Genomic DNA, 18,973 nt, shown 5'->3' with positions numbered 1-18,973 from the left:
TGAATGAGTTTTCACTAATCTGGGGCGGGGACCTTAATACTTGTTTATCCCCATTATTGGACCGTTTGGCTCCTTTACGGACCCTACCCAATAAATCTGCACCTTGATTAATTCATTTCTCTCAGATTCCGGATCGACGGACATCTGGCATTTTTTGCATGCTCTGGAAAAAAATTTTTCTTTTTTTTCACGTTCATCATTCCTATTCAAGAATTGATTATTTTTTTTATTGACTCTCATCTTACTTCTTCAGTGGTTAAATGTGAATATGACTCTATATCCATTTCGGAACATGCTCCACTTAAGCTTTCTATTAAAATATCAGCCAATACACAAAACAATAGACAATGACATTTTAATTCGCCGCTGCTTCAAGACTCGGATTTTGTTAACTTTATGAATGAACAGATTGATCTCTTTTTTACAATCAACTGTACAGAGGATATACCCATGAACACCCTTTGGGATACTTTTAAAGCTTATATTCATGGTCAGATCATCTCGTATTCTGCTGCTTTGAGGAAGAGGTTGAAGGTGGAGGAGCTGGCTATTGTGGACAAGATTAAGGAAATTGATAAGAAATATGCTACAGCTCCCTCTGAGGAGTTGTATAAACAAAGAACTGAACTTCAAATGGAACACAGTTTATTACTTTCGTCCTCTATTGCAAATCAATTAATGAAAACAAGAAGTGAATTTTACATACATAGTGACAAAGTTGGTAAACTGTTGGCTAATCAGTTGAAGTCTAATTATACCAAATTTCAGATTTATAATCAAAAAGATCAACTGATATTTGATCAAGCTGAGATTAATCAATCCTTTTTTGACTTTTATTCCTCCTTATATCAATCAGAGTCTCCACCAGACTCTAAACATATGCATGACTTTTTAGATAACCTAGATTTCCCAAAGATTTCACATGATATATCTTCTATGTTAGATTCTTCCTTTACTACTGATGAGATTAAGAATGTTATTTTTTCTATGAACCTGGGGAAAGCTCCTGGTCCTGATGGGTTTACCGCGGAATTTTATAAATTTTTTGCATCCTCATTAATCCCTTGGTTATTCAGGGTTCTGGAGGCCTCATTAAAACTTGGTAAATTTCCTGAATCCTTTTATAGAGCATCGATCTCTTTAATATTAAAGAAAGATAAAGATCCTGCTCAATGTGCATCTTATAGACCAATATTCTTATTAAATGTTGACTCTAAAATTTTTTTCTAAATTATTAGCCAACAGATTAGAAAAAGCACTTCCTTATATTATTTCGGAAGACCAAACGGGTTTTATTAAAGGTCGTTACTCTTTTTATAATATTCGTACACTGTTAAACATTGTCTATACCCCGTCACAAAATGATCCTGAATGCGTCATTTCCTTAGACGCTGAAAAAGCTTTTGACAGAGTCGAATGGTCTTACTTATTTAAGGTGCTTGAAATGTTTAATTTCAGCCCGAAATTTATATCCTGGATCAAATTGTTATATCATTCTCCTATGGCCTCAGTTCGTACTAACTCTTTAAATTCACCCTTTTCTTCCTCTTTTTCGAGGTACCAGACAAGGTTGTCCTCTTAGTCCTTTATTATTTGATATTGCATTAGAACCTCTTGCAATTGCTATTCAAGAATCTCCAAATATTATTGGCATAACTCGTGGTTCAAAGTCTCATAAAGTATCACTTTATGCTGATGATTTACTTTTATATATTTCTAATCCTCAAAAATCTATTCCTACTGCTTTAGATTTATTAGCACAATTTAGTCTTTTTTCAGGTTATAAGTTAAATCTCAGTAAGAGTGAACTTTTCCCAATTAATAAGCAAGTTCCCTTATATCAGAACCTCCCGTTTAAATTTGTTAATAACCACTTTTCATATCTTGGGATTAAAATGACCTGTAAACCTGTATTTAAGACTAATTTCCTACCTTTAATTGATCACATTACTCAACTTTCATTTAAATGGTCTCCACTTTATTTAACTTTGATTGGTCATATAATGCTGTTAAGATGTTTATTCTGCCAAAATTTTTATATGTATTTCAGGCACTACCGATTTTTGTTCCAAAATCCTTTTTTGACAAAGTTGACTCTAAAATGTCTTCTTTTATTTGGCAAAATAAAAACCCGAGATTGGGTAGAATACATCTACAGAAAACTAAGAGAGATGGAGGCTTGGCATTACCTAACTTTAGATTTTATTATTGGGCAATTAATATTCGACACATGAAATTTTGGTTACTTGACCAAGATACACTATCCATTCCTAAATGGGTAGTATTGGAATTACAATCTGCTCAAGGTTATGCACTTGGCTCCATTTTAGGTTCTTCTCTTCCTTTCGATTTGAAACGCTACAAACAGGTTTGTAACCCGATAGTTAAATATACCTTACGTATTTGGTTTCAATTCCAAAAATTTTTCGATCTTAATCAATTTGGGCTTGCGATTCCTATTTTAGGTAACATATTCTTTCCCTCCTCTTCCACGGACCGTGCCTTTCAAATTTGGAAGACTAATGGTATATCACGGTTTTTGGATTTATTTTTAGATGGCTCCCTTATGTCTTTTGAACAATTATCTAACAAATATAACTTACCAAGAATACATTTTTTTTTAAGAAATCTCCAAGTTAGAAATTTCCTAAGTACTATACTCTTCCTTTCCGACGTTACCTCCTACATATATTTTAGATACTATAATTAACCTTAACCCATGTCAGAAAGGTGTAACGGCTATTATTTATAATACTATTATGAAACTTAGGAAAGCTCCATTCGATAAGATTAGGTCAGATTGGGAAAAGGAATTGGGTGTTATTATTTCAGTGAATGACTGGGCACATATTTTACAACTAGTCAATACTTCCTCTATCTGTTCCAAACATTCCCTAATTCAATTTAAAGTTGTTCATAGAGCACATATGTCTAAAGATAAATTAGCTCGTTTTTATTCTCATATTAACCCTCTTTGTGACAGATGTCATGGGGAGATAGCCTCCTTAACTCATATGTTTTGGTCCTGTCCTACTTTGGAAACTTTTTGGAAAGACATTTTTAATATTATTTCAAAGGTATTGAATATAGATATTTCTCCCCATCCTATTACCACTATCTTTGGATTACCTAAAATTTCCAGTAATCTTTCCCCTTTAGCCCGTAGAATGATTGCATTTTTTACTTTAATGGCGAAAAGATGTATTTTACAACATTGGAAGGAGATTAATGCCCCAACTACGTTCTTTTGGTTTTCTCAGACGATACTATGTTTAAATTTGGAGAAAATTAGAAGTAATCTTTATGATACTTCAGTTAAATTTGAACAGACTTGGAGACCTTTTATTCAACATTTTCATTTAATGTAATTTTTTTTTCTCTTTGCCCATATTTACATTCCCTTCTTGCTTTTTTAACTGTTATTAATGGAGGTCGGGTTTGAAGATGTGATTGTTTTAAGCTGTTTAAGTCTACTTGTTACTTAGTTAGCCCATTGCTTTGCTTTTTAGATTAGTTGCACGGTGGGTTTTTTTTTGGGTTTTTTCTTCTCTTTACTGATATGTATGCAAAATTAGTATACTATTATATTACCTTGTTATTTTATATCTAAACTTCACTGTTTGTACTAACTTTTTTTGTGTATTAATATCTTTTGCAAATTTATATTGCAACAGTGTATTAGTGTCTACATGGTTTACTTTTGTGTACTAATTCAATAAAAAGATTTAAAAAGCAAAAGACAGTAACAGAAAACAGTATTAAATAGATAAGTAGCAGAAAACAGGTTGCAGCAGCACCAGAAGATCACAGTAATGCACAAAGTGCCAAAGTGCAAGTATTTGAGTCCTTGAGTGTGCTCACAGTTTCAGTCATTGTTCTGTGGGAGTGGTGTGATGGAGGCCACGGCTCTGGGATAGAAGCTGTTCCTCAGTCTATTTGTTCTGGCTTTTGGTGTCCTGAACCTTTTGCTGGACGGCAGCGGATCAAACAGGGAGTGGCCGGGGTGTGTGGTGTCTCTGGGTATGCTGATTGCTTTCCTCCTGAGTCTGCTGGAATAGATGGTGTCTAGTCCTGGGAGCTCCATCCTGACAATTCGCTGGGCCGCCTTCACCACGCGATGCAGGTCTTGTTGCTCAGCAGCTGTGCGGCTGGCATACCACACTGTGGCGCTGTTGGTCAGGGTGGTTTCAATTGTGCTTCTGTAGTTAAGCAACAGCTTTTGTGGGAGTTTGGCCTGTTCCAGCTTTCTGAGGAAGAAGAGTCTTTGTTGTGCCCTTTTTTACAAGCAGCGAGGTGTTGGTGGTCCATGTCAGCTGTTTTGACAACATAACTCCAAGGAACTTTAGGTTTTTCACACTTTCCACGATCCCTTTATGTATATGGAGGTGGGAGGGGGCGGTGTACTCTGTCCTTTGATCTCCTGAAGTCAATGATCATCTCTTTTGTTTTAGACCAGGTCGTTGTCCTTACGCCACTCCGTCAGATGATCCACCTCAAGCCTGTAGGCTGTTTCATCCTCCTCCGAGATCAGGCTGTGGTATCGTCCACAAATTTAATTATGGAGTTGGAGGTGTAGATGGGGATGCAGTCATATGTGAAGAGTGTGTAGAGCATAGGGCTCAGCACACAGCCCTGCAGGGTGCCTATTTTTAAGATGAGGCTGGTGGAGGTGTGCTTACCAATTCTGACTTGCTGTGGTCGGTCTGTGAGAAAGTCCATGACCCATGAGCACAGGGAGGAACCAAGGCCAAGAGTGTTCAGTTTGCTCACCAGTTTAGGAGGGATGACTGTGTTAAATGCAGAACTGAAGTCCACAAATAACATCCTCACATAAGTGTTCAGAGCAATATAGAAGTGAGTCAGAGCAATATGGAGGGCTGTTGTGATTGCATCCTCTGTGGAGCGGATTGCCCGGTAGGCAAACTGGTGTTTGTCCAGATCAGGTGGGACTATAGCCTGTGTGAGACTTGTATAACTTGTGTGAGAGCACAAGTCTCTCAAAGCACTTCATGGCTATGGGTGTCAGCTCTACAGGGCGATAGTCATTCAGGCACTTCACAGCTGATTTTTTGGGCACTGGGATGATGGTGGAGCGCAGTACTCCAAGTAGGGTCTGACCAGGGTCAGCTGTAACATTACTTCTTGGCTCTTAAACTCAGTCGCACGGTTGATGAAGGCCAATGCACCATATGCCTTCTTAACCACACAGTCAACCTACGCAGCAGCTTTGAGTGTCCTATGGACTTGGACCCCAAGATCCCTCAGATCCTCCACACTGCTAAAAGTCTTACCATTAATACTATATTCTGCCATCATATTTGACCTACTAAAATGAATCACTTCACACTTAGAACATAGAATAGTACAGCACATTACAGGCCCTTCGGCCCACAATGTTGTGCCGACCCTCAAACCTTGCCTCCCATATAACCCCCCACCTTAAATTCCTCCATATACCTGTCTAGTAGTCTCTTAAACTTCACGAGTGTATCTGCCTCCACCACTGACTCAGGCAGGGTATTCCAGGCACCAACCACTCTCTGAGTGAAAAACTTTCCTCTAATATCCCCCTTGAACTTCCCACCCCTTACCTTAAAGCCATGTCCTCTTGTATTGAGCAGTGGTGCCCTCGGGAAGAGGCGCTGGCTATCCGCTCTATCTATTCCTCTTAATATCTTGTATACCTCTATCATGTCACCTCTCACCCTCCTTCTCTCCAAAGAGTAAAGCCCTAGCTCCCTTAATCTCTGATCATAATGCATACTCTCTAAACCAGGCAGCATCCTGGTAAATCTCCTCTGTACCCTTTCCAATGCTTCCACATCCTTCCTATAGTGAGGTGACCAGAACTGGCCACAGTACTCCCAAGTGTGGCCTAACCAGAGTTTTATAGAGCTGCATCATCACATCGCGACTCTTAAACTCAATCCCTCGACTTATGAAAGCTAACACCCCATGAGCTTTCTTAACTACCCTATCCACCTGCGAGGCAACTTTCAGGGATCTGTGGACATGTACCCCCAGATCCCTCAGCTCCTCCACACTACCAAGTATCTTGCCATTTACTTTGTACTCTGCCTTGGAGTTTGTCCTTCCAAAGTGTATAACCTCACACTTCTCCGGGTTGAACTTCATCTGCCACTTCTCAGCCCACTTCTGCATCCTATCAAAGTCTCTCTGCAATCTTCGACATCCTCTACACCATCTACAACACCACGAACCTTTGTGTCATCTGCAAACTTGCCAACCTCCCCATCTACCCCCACATCCAGGTCGTTAATAAAAATCACGAAAAGTAGAGGTCCCAGAACAGATCCTTGTGGGACACTACTAGTCACAATCCTCCAATCTGAATGTACTCCCTCCACCATGACCCTCTGCCTTCTGCAAGCAAGCCGATTCTGAATCCACTTGGCCAAACTTCCTTGGATCCCATGCCTTCTGACTTATCTGGGTTGAACTCCATCTGCCACTTTTCAGCCCAATTTTGCATCCTATCAATGTCCCGCTGTAACCTCTGACAGCCCTCCACACTATCCACAACACCTCTAACCTTTGTGTAGTCATCAAATTTACTAACCCATCCCTCCACCTCCTCATCCAGATTATTCATAAAAATCACAAAGATCCCAGAAGGGGTCCCAGAACAGATCCCTGATGCAAACTACCGGTCACCAACCTCCATGCAGAATAATGACCCGTCTACAACCACTCTTTGCCTTCTGTGAGCAAGCCAATTCTGGATCCATAAAGCAAGGTCCCCTTGGATCCCATGCCTCCTTAGTTTCTCAATAAGCCTTGCATGGGGTACCTTATCAAATGTCTTGCTGAAATCCATATACACTACATCGGCTGCTCTACCTTCATCAATGTGTTTAGTCACATCCTCAAAAAAAATTCAATCAGGCTCGTAAGGCACAACCTACCTTTCACAAAGCCATACTGACTATTCCTAATCATATTATGCCTCCCCAAATGTTCATAAATCCTGACTCTCATGATCTGTTCCATCAACTTACCAACCACTGAAGTAAGACTGACTGGTCTATAATTTCCTGGGCTATCTCTACTCCCTTTCTTGAATAAGGGAACAACATCTGCAACCCTCCACTCCTCCAGAACCTCTCCTGTCCCCATTGATGATACAAAGATCATTGCCAGAGGCTCAGCGATCTCCTCCCTTGCCTCCCACAGTAGCCTGGGGTACATCTCATCCGGTCCCGGAGACTTTTCCAACTTGATGCTTTCCAAAAGCTTCAGCACATCCTCTTTCTTAATGTCTATGTGCTCAAGCTTTTCAATCCACTAAGTCATCCCTACAATCACCAAGATCTTTTTCCATAGTGAATACTGAAGCAAAGTATTCATTAAGTATCTCTATCTCCCCCACTTTTCCACTGTCACACTTGATTGGTCCTATTCTCTCATGTCTTATAGAAACATAGAAAATAGGTGCAGGAGTAGGCCATTCGGCCCTTCGAGCCTGCACCACCATTCAGTATGATCATGGCTGATCATTCAACTCAGAACCCTGCACCAGCCTTCCCTCCATACCCCCTGATCCCTTTAGCCACAAGGGCCATATCTAACTCCCTCTTAAATATAGCCAATGAACTGGCCTCAACTGTTTCCTGTGGCAGAGAATTCCACAGATTCACCACTCTCTGTGCGAAGAAGTTTTTCCTAATCTCGGTCCTAAAAGGCTTCCCCTTTATCCTCAAACTATGACTTCCCCAACATCGGGAACAACCTTCCTGCATCTAGCCTGTCCAATCCCTTTAGGATTTTATGCGTTTCAATCAGATCCCCCCTCAATCTTCTAAATTCCAACGAGTATAAGCCTAGTTCATCGAATCTTTCATCAGATGAAAGTCCTGCCATCCCAGGAATCAATCTGGTGAACCTTCTTTGTACTCCATCTATGGCAAGGATGTCTTTCCTCAGATTAGGGGACCAAAACTGCACACAATACTCCAGGTGTGGTCTCACCAAGGCCTTGTACAACTGCAGTAGTACCTCCCTGCTCCTGTACTTGAATCCTCTTGCTATAAATGCCAGCATACTATTCGCCTTTTTCACCGCCTGCTGTACCTGCATGCCCACTTTCAATGACTGGTGTATAATGACACCCAGGTCTCGTTGCACCTCCCCTTTTCCTAATCGGCCACCATTCAGATAACTTCACATTTATCCACATTAACTTGCATCTGCCATGAATTTGCCCACTCACCTAACCTATCCAAGTCACCCTGCATCCTCTTAGCATCCTCCTCACAGCTAACACTGCTGCCCAGCTTCGTGTCATCCGCAAACTTGGAGATGCTGCATTTAATTCCCTCATCCAAGTCATTAATATATATTGTAAATAACTGGGGTCCCAGCACTGAGCCTTGCGGTACCCCACTAGTCACTGCCTGCCATTCTGAAAACGTCCCGTTTATTCCCACTCTTTGCTTCCTGTCTGCCAACCAACTCTCTATCCACATCAATACCTTAACCCCAATACTGTGTGCTTTAAGTTTGCACACTAATCTCCTTGGTGGGACCTTGTCAAAAGCCTTTTGAAAATCCAAATATACCACATCCACTGGTTCTCCCCTATCCACTCTACTAGTTACATCCTCAAAAAATTCTTTGGGATTCGTCAGACATGATTTTCCTTTCACAAATCCATGCTGACTTTGTCCGATGGTATCACCGCTTTCCAAATGTGCTGTTATCACCTCTTTGATAACTGACTCTAGCAGTTTCCCCACCACCAATGTTAGGCTAACCGGTCTATAATTCCCTGGTTTCTCTCTCCCTCCTTTTTTAAAAAGTGGGATTACATTAGCCACCCTCCAATCCTCAGCAACTAGTCCAGAAGCTAAAGAGTTTTGAAAAATTATCACTAATGCATCTGCTATTTCTTGGGCTACTTCCTTAAGCACTCTAGGATGCAGACCATCTGGCCCTGGGGATTTATCTGCCTTTAATCCCTTCAATTTGCCTAACACCACTTCCCTACTAACATGTATTTCCCTCAGTTCCTCCATCTCACTGGACCCTCTGTCCCCTACTATTTCTGGAAGATTATTTATATCCTCCTTAGTGAAGACAGAACCAAAGTATGTATTCAATTGGTCTGCCATGTCCTTGCTCCCCATAATCAATTCACCTGTTTCTGTCTGTAGGGGACCTACATTTGTCTTAACCAATCTTTTTCTTTTCACATATCTATAAAAGCTTTTAGAGTCAGTTTTTATGTTCCCTGCCAGTTTTCTCTCAAAATCTTTTTTCCCCTTCCTAATTAAGCCCTTTGTCCTCCTCTGCTGGACTCTGAATTTCTCCCAGTCCTCAGGTGAGCCACTTTTTCTGGCTAATTTGTATGCTTCTTCTTTGGAATTTCCCTTGTCAGCCACGGGTGCACTACCTTCCTTGATTTATTCTTTTGCCAAACTGGGATGAACAATCCTCTTGCTCTTCACATACTTGTAGAATGCCTTGGGGTTTTCCTTAATCCTGCTCGCCAAGGCCTTCTCATGGCCCCTTCCGGCTCTCCTAATTTCATTCTTAAGATCCTTCCTGCTAGGCTTATAATCTTCTAGATCTCTATCATTACCATTTTTTTGAACCTTTCGTAAGCTTTTCCTTTCTTCTTGACTAGATTTTCAACAGCCTTTGTACACCACAGTTCCTGTACCCTACCATCCTTTCCCTGTCTACGCAGAATACCATGCAAATATCCTTAAACATTTGCCCCATTTCTGCTGTACATTTCCCTGAGAACATCTGTTTCCAATTTATGCTGCCGGGCTGCCGGCGACAGTGGTGGAGGCAAATACGACAGGGTCTTTTAAGAGACTCCTGGATAGGTACATGGACCTTAGAAAAATAGAGGGCTATGGGTAACACTAGGTAATTTCTAAGGTAAGTACATGTTCAGCACAGCTTTGAGGGCCGAAGGGCCTGTATTGTATGTAGGTTTTCTATGTTTCTAAGTTCCTGCTTGATAGCTTCATATTTCCCCTTACTCCAATTAAACGCTTTCCTAACTTGTCTGTTCCTATTCTTCTCCAATGCTATGGTAAAGGAGATAGAACTGCGATCACTATCTCCAAAATGCTCTCCCACCGAGAGACCAATACCTGACCAAGTACCAGATCAAGTACAGCCTCTCCTCTTGTAGGCTTATCTACATATTGTGTCAGGAAACCTTTCTGAACACACCTAACAAACTCTACCCCATCTAAACCCCTCTCTAGGGAAGATACCAATCAATATTTGGTAAATTAAAATCTCCCACCACAACAACCCTGTTATTAATACACCTTTCCAGAATCTGTCTCCCTATCTGCTCCTCGATGTCCCTGTTACTACTAGGTGGTCTATAAAAAACACCCAGTAGAGTTATTGACCCCCTTATTCCTACCTTCCACCCACAGAGACTCCGCAGACAATCCCTCCATGACCTCCTCTCTTTCTGCAGCCGTGACACTGTCCCTGATCAACAGTGCCACACCCCCACCTCTTTTGCCTTCCTCCCTGTCCTTCCTGAAACATCTAAAGCCTGGCACTTGAAGTAGCCATTCTTGCCCCTGAGCCATCCAAGTCTCTGTAATGGCCACAACATCATAGCTCCAAGTACCGATCCACGCTCTAAGCTCACCTGCTTTGTTCATGATACTCCTTGCATTAAAATAGACATCTCAAACCATCAGTCTGAGCATGTCTCTTTTCTATCACCTGCCTATCCTCCCTCTTGCACTGTCTATAAGCTTTCTCTATTTGTGAGCCAACAGCCCCTTACTCCGTCTCTACAGTTTGGTTCCCACCCCCCTGCAATTCTAGTTTAAACTCTCCCCAATAGCCTTAGTAAACTTCCCTGCCAGGATATTGGTCCCTCTTTGGATTCAAGTGCAATCCGTCCTTTTTGTACATGTTACACCTGTCCCAAAAGTGGTCCCAATGATCCAGAAATCTGAATCCCTGCCCCCTGCTTCAATCCCTCAGTCACATATTTATCCTCCACCTCATTCTATTCCTTTTTCAAAAAATTTTTTTATTTGGATAAGGTATTCACAAGTAATACACAAACTTTTTTTACATATATAACCTTTTCCAGTTTTTATGTGTAAATCTATATTAATTTGTACATTCACAAGTGCACATTGAGATAATATAGAAAATAATTAGGTACTTAAATAGATGTTTATGTGCAATTGTAATTCCACTCTATTAAACTAAATAATGATAATAGTTGTTATAAAAAATATTAATAATAATAGTTCTCATTGTATTCCTATACTTACTGTTGCGTGACACAGGCAGTAATCCCAAGATTACTACCTTTGGGGTCCTGCTTCTCATCTTTCTTCCTAACTCCCTGTAGTCTGTTTTCAGGACCTCCACCCTTTTCCTACCTATGTCATTGGTACCAATATGTATTACGACCTCTGGCTGTTCACCTTCCCACTTCAGGATGTTGTGGACGTGATCAGAAACATCCCAGACCCTGACAGGCAAACTATCATCCGTGTTTCTCTCCTGCATCCACAGATTCACCTGTCTGACCCCCTAACTATAGAGTCACCTGTCACTGCTGCCATTCTCTTCCTTTCCCTACCCTTCTGAGCCACAGTGCCAGAGGCCCGACCACTGTTGCTTCCCCCAGGTAGGCCATTCCCCCCCTCCCCCCCCCCAAACAGTACTCAAGCAGGAGTACTTATTGTTAAGGGGGACAGCCACAGGGGTACTCTTGCCTTTCCCTCTCCTGACTCTTATCCACCTATCTGTGTCTCGAGGCCCCGGTGTGACTACCTGCCTCTTTCTCATGAATTCCTTGTTCCAGTTGGGATATATCTCTGCTGAGTGTTGAGGATCTGTTGCGGTTCATCTACTGACCTATCTCTAAACTTATTTTCTTAGTCCACCACAAGCAACACCATCGTACTATTACAAGTGCCCTTATTCAGGTTGGCTTTGGTCCCGTGGTTTTCATCCTTAAAATGCATCTACACATTGTTACCATCGGGAAGGAGGTACAGAAGCCTGAAGGTACACAATCAGTGATTCAGGAACAGCTTCTTCCCCTCAGCCATACATTTTCTAAATGGACACTGAAAATATGAACACCACCTCACTGCTATTTTATTTGTTATTTTGCAGTCGTTATTTTAACTTAACTATTTAATAGACATTCAGTTAATTTTTCCCTCTATATTTATCATGTATTTCATTGTAAAGTTAATAAATTTCATGACATCCGCTGGTGATGTTAAGCCTGATTCTGATCTACAATGCTCTGTAGATTAAAACCCACAGCCCTGGTGAGCTGGCAGCTCCGGACCTGTGTCAGAATAACTGAATGAAGCTCGCTAATCTCCACCAATGTCTCATCAAAGTAGCTCCAGAGGTAGTGAGCACAGAGGGAGAAAGAAAACTTGATAGATGAGGAAAGAGACAGACAGAAACAATCACAGAACAGAAGCACTGTCCTTTAGAACACAGAAGTCTATGATGATCTCACAGAAATCACGAGTGAGATTTCAGAAATGATCAGATGACAGGCAAGCATTTGGACTGGATAAATAGCAGTAGTAGCAGCAAACAGTGTAGCCTTTCACCAGTAATGTTCCCTGGGTGGAAGAAATGCTTCTGTGAAGAGGAGGCAGCAGGATGCATGTTATGGACAGAGCCCCAGCACCTACCTGTCATCTTCTTCATACAGCTCAAACATAAAACAGGAGGCATACGGGGGAATAATATAGTTGTACACATTCAGTGCCATTTGCAGAGCGATGAGTGTCACATCATGCTGTGGAAAAATTATTTTAATTTTACATGGTTAGAAGCTGTACTCTAAATCCTCTTCCACCAGATCAGACTTTGTCACATACATCAGGGTGCAATGCAATTCTTCGCTCACGGAGTAAACAGTATAATAAATACAACAGTAAACAGAGTGATGGGCACAAAAACACAAGGTGCAAAGATTGTACTGCAGCAAAGTGACAATAACAGAATAACCACGAAAGGTAGAATTACAAGTTCAAGAAGGTGGCAGTACAACCGGGAAGGGGATATGAAAGAGAAAATCAGTTCATAAGTTGGAAGAGCACTGTTCTTGAGTCTTGCTGTCTGGATTTTCAAGCCCCTATATCTTTTCCCGGTAAGTAGAAGAGGGAAAAGGAAGAGGCCAGGATGGCAGGCATCCTTAATTACATGATTCAAGTTTATCATCTGACTGTACAAATATACAATCGAACTAAACAACATTCCTGTGGACCACAGTGTACCCAGAAAACATATCATACAGTGAATATAAAACAAAATATTACCACAAATAACTTAATAGGATATAATTCAAAGTTTATGTAGTGCACAGCACAGGCAGACAGTAAACAAACAGCTCGCTGTCCTAGTGACGAGACCTCGGTGGTGGCAGGGTATTCATTAGTCTCACAGCCTGAGGGAAAAAGCTGTTACCCAGTCTGACAGTCCTAGCCCTGATGCCCCTGTACCTCCTCCCTGATGGTAGTGGGTCAAAGAGATTGTGAGATAGATGGTAGGGATCCTCAACAATACTTTGAGCCGTTCATATACAAAACCTGTGGCAAATGTCACAAATGGGCAAATGGGGGTGTGGGGGGAGAGTTCGGTGATCCTCTCAGTGGTTTTTTTTTAACTATCCTCTGTAGGTTTTTACGATTGATGCCATGCAGTTTCTGTACTAGAAAATAACGCAGCCAGACAGGACACTTTGGTGCTCCTGAGGGATATTGGAATGGGAGTGGGGAGCCTTGCATGCTTCGACTGCCTCAGAAAAAGTGCAGACGCTGCTGTGCCTTCTTGACTAATGAGGTGTTGTGGGTGCAAGTTAGATGGTCCGTTATGTGCACTCTAAGGAGCTTTGTGCTCTCACACTCTGCATAGCAGAGCCATTAACATGCAAATGGGGAGTGGTCGACTTGCACCTTAATATCATACCATAACCTCCTGCTCAAGAAGTCACACTCCATTAGCTAGGTGTCTGAAGCTAGACAGTGGATGGGTGCATCTTATTCTCATATTATCCTCTCAACAGAGGGAGAAGAACATCCTGCCCCAAACAGTCCATCAGTCCCTTTTTTGTAATATACCCTTTTCAGTTCCATTAACTGAGGATTCCTACTTCCTCTACCAATTGGCCCAGAGATCCACGACCATACATCTGTTAAGCCAAACTTTACAAGGATACTTCCATTTTCCTTAGGAATGGAAAAAAGGACAGCATCAAAACTGGCAGAAAGATAATTGTTATCAGTTTCATATTTTGACAGGTGATAAAAGAAGGCCACATGGAAACACCCAAGTTCAGACCACTGGCACCTCCTAGATCTTCGTGATCCAGGATGTGCTGGTGAAATCAGCATCTACTGCCCACTCCTAATTGTCCCTTGGAAGTGATGATGAGTCACCTTCTTGAATACTGCAGTCCTTCTAGTGAAGACGCTCCTACAGTGTCGATTTTGGGAGATCCGATAGCAGTCAGGACCTGATGGACACTTACATCAGAGTAGCAAATATTACTGTCACCTACTGGACTAATCATCAGTTTGTATGGTCTATTAGAAAGGGTTCCAATACAACACACACAGAAAACAACACCCAAATGAAATAACATTACTGTTCCAAAATCTGAAGAAACATAAGGGACTACAACAAAGCTTGGCCAAAGAACTTGCAAATGATAATAATGTCCCTGAAAACAGACATCCACAAGGAAAGCACTGAGCCCTTAAGCTCCATCTAACACCAACTGCATTGGTCGGAAGATAAAAATGGCTGGTCTATGAAATTATCTGAGCAAAAGACAATTTAATTTGGTCTTTTCCTGCTGGCTATACAACCTGAACCTTTGCAAATCAAGTTATGTGCACAACAGCAATTTAAGGCACACAAACGTTCATTCAAAATCAAGATCAAAGTCAAGGGAAATCTGACATTCTGCCGTGATGTCCTGCCAATGCCTTTATTGCTACCAAGGTTGAGATCTTGTAGTTAAATGCACTTATGATCCCAGGGTGGTATCTCTTTCAAGAACAACTAACTCATCGAAACACAAGGGAAAGTACTTCACAAAGTTCCTAATCAGGAGTTAAAACACCCAACAAAATGATTTATCCACATCTGCTTCTCCTGGACAGCTTGGTCATACCAATGAGATAATTGATCTGGATGGTTTTCCCTAGAGGACAGCTTTTGATTACTTAAAACAGTAAGGCACAGAACAGGCCCTTCAGTCCACTATGTTATGCCAACCTATATAAGCCCACTCTATGATCAATCTAAACATTCCCTCCCACACAGCCATAACCCCCCCATTTTTTTTCTTGCATCCATGTGTCCATCCAAGAGTCTCTTAAATGTCCCTACTATGTTAGCCTTTAGCACCACTCCAGGCAGTGGTCCAGGTATTCACTACTCTGTGTAAATGATAAACTTTTGAGAATAGCCAAACTTGAGCAGCAGCCACTGCAAAACCTTGCATTTAACAGGGTAAAAGCTTGAGAGAGCCAGACGGATGGTAGTGTTACTCAGATTCCTCAGGTCAGAATCTCTGCATATAGTAGCATATAGTTAATATCTGGAATCATGCAGAGATTCTGACCTGAGGAATCTGAGTAACAGTACCATCCGTCTGGCTCTCTCAAGCTTTTACCCTGTTAAATGCAAGGTTTTGTAGTGGCTGCTGCTCAAGTTTGGCTATTCTCAAAAGTTTATCATTTACACAGAGTAGTGAATACCTGGACCACTGCCTGGAGTGGTGCTAAAGGCTAACGTAATAGGGACATTTAAGAGACTCTTGGATGGACACATGGATGCAAGAAAAAAAATGGGGGGGGGTTATGGCTGTGTGGGAGGGAATGTTTAGATTGATCATAGAGTGGGCTTGTATAGGTTGGCATAACATCGTGGACTGAAGGGCCTGTTCTGTGCCTTACTGTTTTATGTTCTCTTCTAATCATATGACTGTGTTTCAGCTCTGGTGCTGAAGTGATTTCTTATCTCCACAAACATTTAAAAAAATTGTCATGCAACCAATCCTGTTCCTCATCTGTGACTGACTCCCCCACCTACTGTGCAAGGTAGGGGTGACCTTCATACCAAATGCAGAGGGAAACTTTTCAATCCATCCACCTGCATGCTAAGTACAAGAGGCCAAAGTTCATTAAAGTAAAGGTTGCTGAAAACTGTGCCATTCTAACATACACAAAGACACGCAGTGTCAGAAACTTCAAACATCATGGACATACTGTATCAATATTGAAGATAAAAAGATATTATATCACCCAGTCACTCCCCTGCCATGCATCATGAATGATCCCCAAGTACTGGAGCATGTGGAGAAGATGCTAATGAAGATAGCTTTTTTCCCCAAATACCGGCAGATATCAGAAACATTGACAGAAATTGAAACAGTAGCTTTGGCACCACCACTATCAATTGAGAAGACCACAGAAATGCCAGCATCCTGCCTGAAGCAAGCATCACCACAGGTATCAAACACCAACCGTGCTGGGCTGGCACAGTAGTGTAGGGGTTAGCGTGACATTTTTACAGCTCAGGGCATCAGAGTTCAATTCTTACATCCTCTGTAAGCAGGTTTGTACGTTCCTGCCCATGTGCGCATGAATTTTCTCTGGGTGCTCCGCTTTTCTTCCACAGTCCAAAGTCGTAGCTGCGTAGGGTAATTTGCTGGGGTTAAAATGGATGGGCTGTTGGGTGGCACGGCTCGGTGGCCTGGAAGGGACTGTTCTCTCAACATTTTGAGTACATTGAATGAGCACTACCTAAACAATTCTATATCCAGATCTCTGTGAAAGCTCACAGTTTCACACCAACAAACCTGCCACTGAAAATGTGGAAATGGTAGACAATTGTACAAGTCCGATCTCTCCACCCTCGCCTCACATTTGAGACTCAAAGAGGTGGCTGTCAGCCAGTACAGCTCAGCCCACAACTTTAGCCAGGAAACAAGCTGGGTAAAGACCACTGTTGAGACTCCAGATCAGTTGCAAGCTCTGTTACTACACTGTATCCAAATGCTTCCAACAATCAGGAAATAGGGATGCAGACAATAATTTGCTGGCTGTGCATTATGTAAGCTTCTCTGCCAACACAACACACATGGGTCTGGACAGCAGTTGGAAATTGCATTCCCAACTGTCAGTTATTTACATTTCATCTACTCTGCCCACCTCCAGTTAACAGAGCAATCTAGAATGACTCACCGCTGAGTACATGATTAATTTGAGACTTGGCATGGGAGTAGACTCATTTACTGCCTGATTAATATTTTGCAGAATTCGTTTGAGAAGGACACCTGGAACAAGAACAAAGAATAAGACAGAGGACAAAAAAAAACAACTGCAGCTCAGCTTAGGAGTTCATAAGTTTAAGGTTATTGGGTAGATAATTACTGAATGTGCACAGTGGGAGTATACAGAGGATAGCTCAGTATGGGGATGACCAGATACTTCAGGAGGAACCAATAGAGACTCAGCAGTATGGGACAGATCCTTCCGGCCCAATGAGCCACGTCACCCAGCTATTTAACCCTATCCTAATCATACAACAATTTACAATCACCAACTCACCTACTAATTGAAACTGGGACACCCAGAAGAAACCCATGCAGTCACTGGGCACACTTACAAACTCCTTACAGACGGCGCTGGAATCCAGCTCCAAACTCTGCTGTCTCGAGCTCTAATAGTGTTGCACTAACCATTATGCTACCGTGGCACCCCTCAACTCCCCATCTGTCTATTGCTAGTTGCATCACTGTGAGACCAACAAAACTCAAGGAGCTGCCTGGTACCATCCCAGTGAACATCAGGATAGCTGAAAATCCCCTCATTCCCTATTCATTACCCTCTCCCACATATTTTTATCTACCCAATGCATTTTCCCCTGATGAATTTCCACTTATCAACCTATCAGCACCCTTTCTCCCTCATCTGGATTTGGCGGGATCCCTAATCCACGCCCCCCCCCCTCCCCCCGCCAGTCCAGTTCCATCTATCACCTACCAACCTCTCTCACCCACTCTCTCAGTTCTACATAATAGCTACTGTCCCTCGATACTCAGTCCTGAGTCAGGATCTCAACCTAAAATGCTTGGCATACAACTTTCTTCTGGATGTAACAACTGGAGCTAGGAGCTCAATCAAGAATCAGCTGTGGTCCCATTGGATAGAAACACTTGCATAGAGGGTAAATAGGGAAATGCCACTCCTGTAAATCACACAGGAGGCAAATACTTGAGTCAAAACCTGATACCATTGTTTCCTTTAGAGCAGGAATTCCCAACATAAGAACATAAGAAATAGGAGGAGTAGGCCATCTGGCCCACGAGCCTGCTGTGCCATTCGATAAGATGATGGCTGATTTGACCGTAAACTCAGCTTCATCTACCTTCCTTTTCTCCATAACCCTTAATTCCCTTACTATTTAAAAACCTATCTAACTGTACCTTAAATATATTTAGTGAAGAAGCCTCAACTGCTTCCTTCGGCAGAGAATTCCACAGATTCACCACTCTCTGGGAAAAACAGTTTCTCCTCATCTCCGTCCTAAATCTTCTCCCCTGAATCTTGAGGCAATGCCCCCTAGTTCTAATCTCACCTATCAATAGAAACAACTTTCCTACTTCTATCTTATCTATCCCTTTCAAAATTTTGTATGTTTCCATAAGATCCCCTCTCATTCTTCTGAACTCCAGAGAGTATAGTCCCAAGCAACTCAATCTCTTCTCATAGGTTAACCCCTTCTTCTCTGGAATCTGGTGAACCTCCTCTGCACTGCCTCCAAAGCCAGTATATCCCTCCTCAAGTATGGAGACTAGAACTGCACACAGTACTCCAGGTGCGGCCTCACCAGTACCCTGTAGAGCTGCAGCATAACCTCCCTGCTCTTGAATTCAATCCCTCTAGCAATGAAGGCCAAC

At 42.0% G+C, this 18,973-nt stretch overlaps 1 protein-coding gene across 3 annotated transcripts in view; it reads right to left on the bottom strand.

Annotated features, from left to right (window-relative positions):
• The window catches only part of LOC140205043 (lysosomal acid phosphatase-like), an 87,002-nt gene that overhangs the window by 30,180 nt on the left and 37,849 nt on the right, over positions 1–18,973 (bottom strand). For 2 of the 3 annotated variants that reach the window (XM_072272135.1, XM_072272133.1), the window contains exons 8-9: positions 17,256–17,347; positions 12,690–12,796 (exon numbers count right to left, since the gene is read on the bottom strand). In XM_072272135.1, the coding sequence (XP_072128236.1) occupies positions 12,690–12,796; positions 17,256–17,347 (199 nt within the window). Of the gene's footprint in view, positions 1–3,776; positions 4,533–12,689; positions 12,797–17,255; positions 17,348–18,973 lie in introns of those variants that run through there. The other variant, XM_072272134.1, reaches the window with a different exon arrangement.

Source organism: Mobula birostris, chromosome 11 (genome assembly GCF_030028105.1).
Source record: "Mobula birostris isolate sMobBir1 chromosome 11, sMobBir1.hap1, whole genome shotgun sequence".
Taxonomy (NCBI): domain Eukaryota; kingdom Metazoa; phylum Chordata; class Chondrichthyes; order Myliobatiformes; family Myliobatidae; genus Mobula; species Mobula birostris.
The sequence above is the reverse complement of the archived record's forward strand: the minus strand, read 5'-3'. Positions and strand labels throughout refer to the sequence as shown.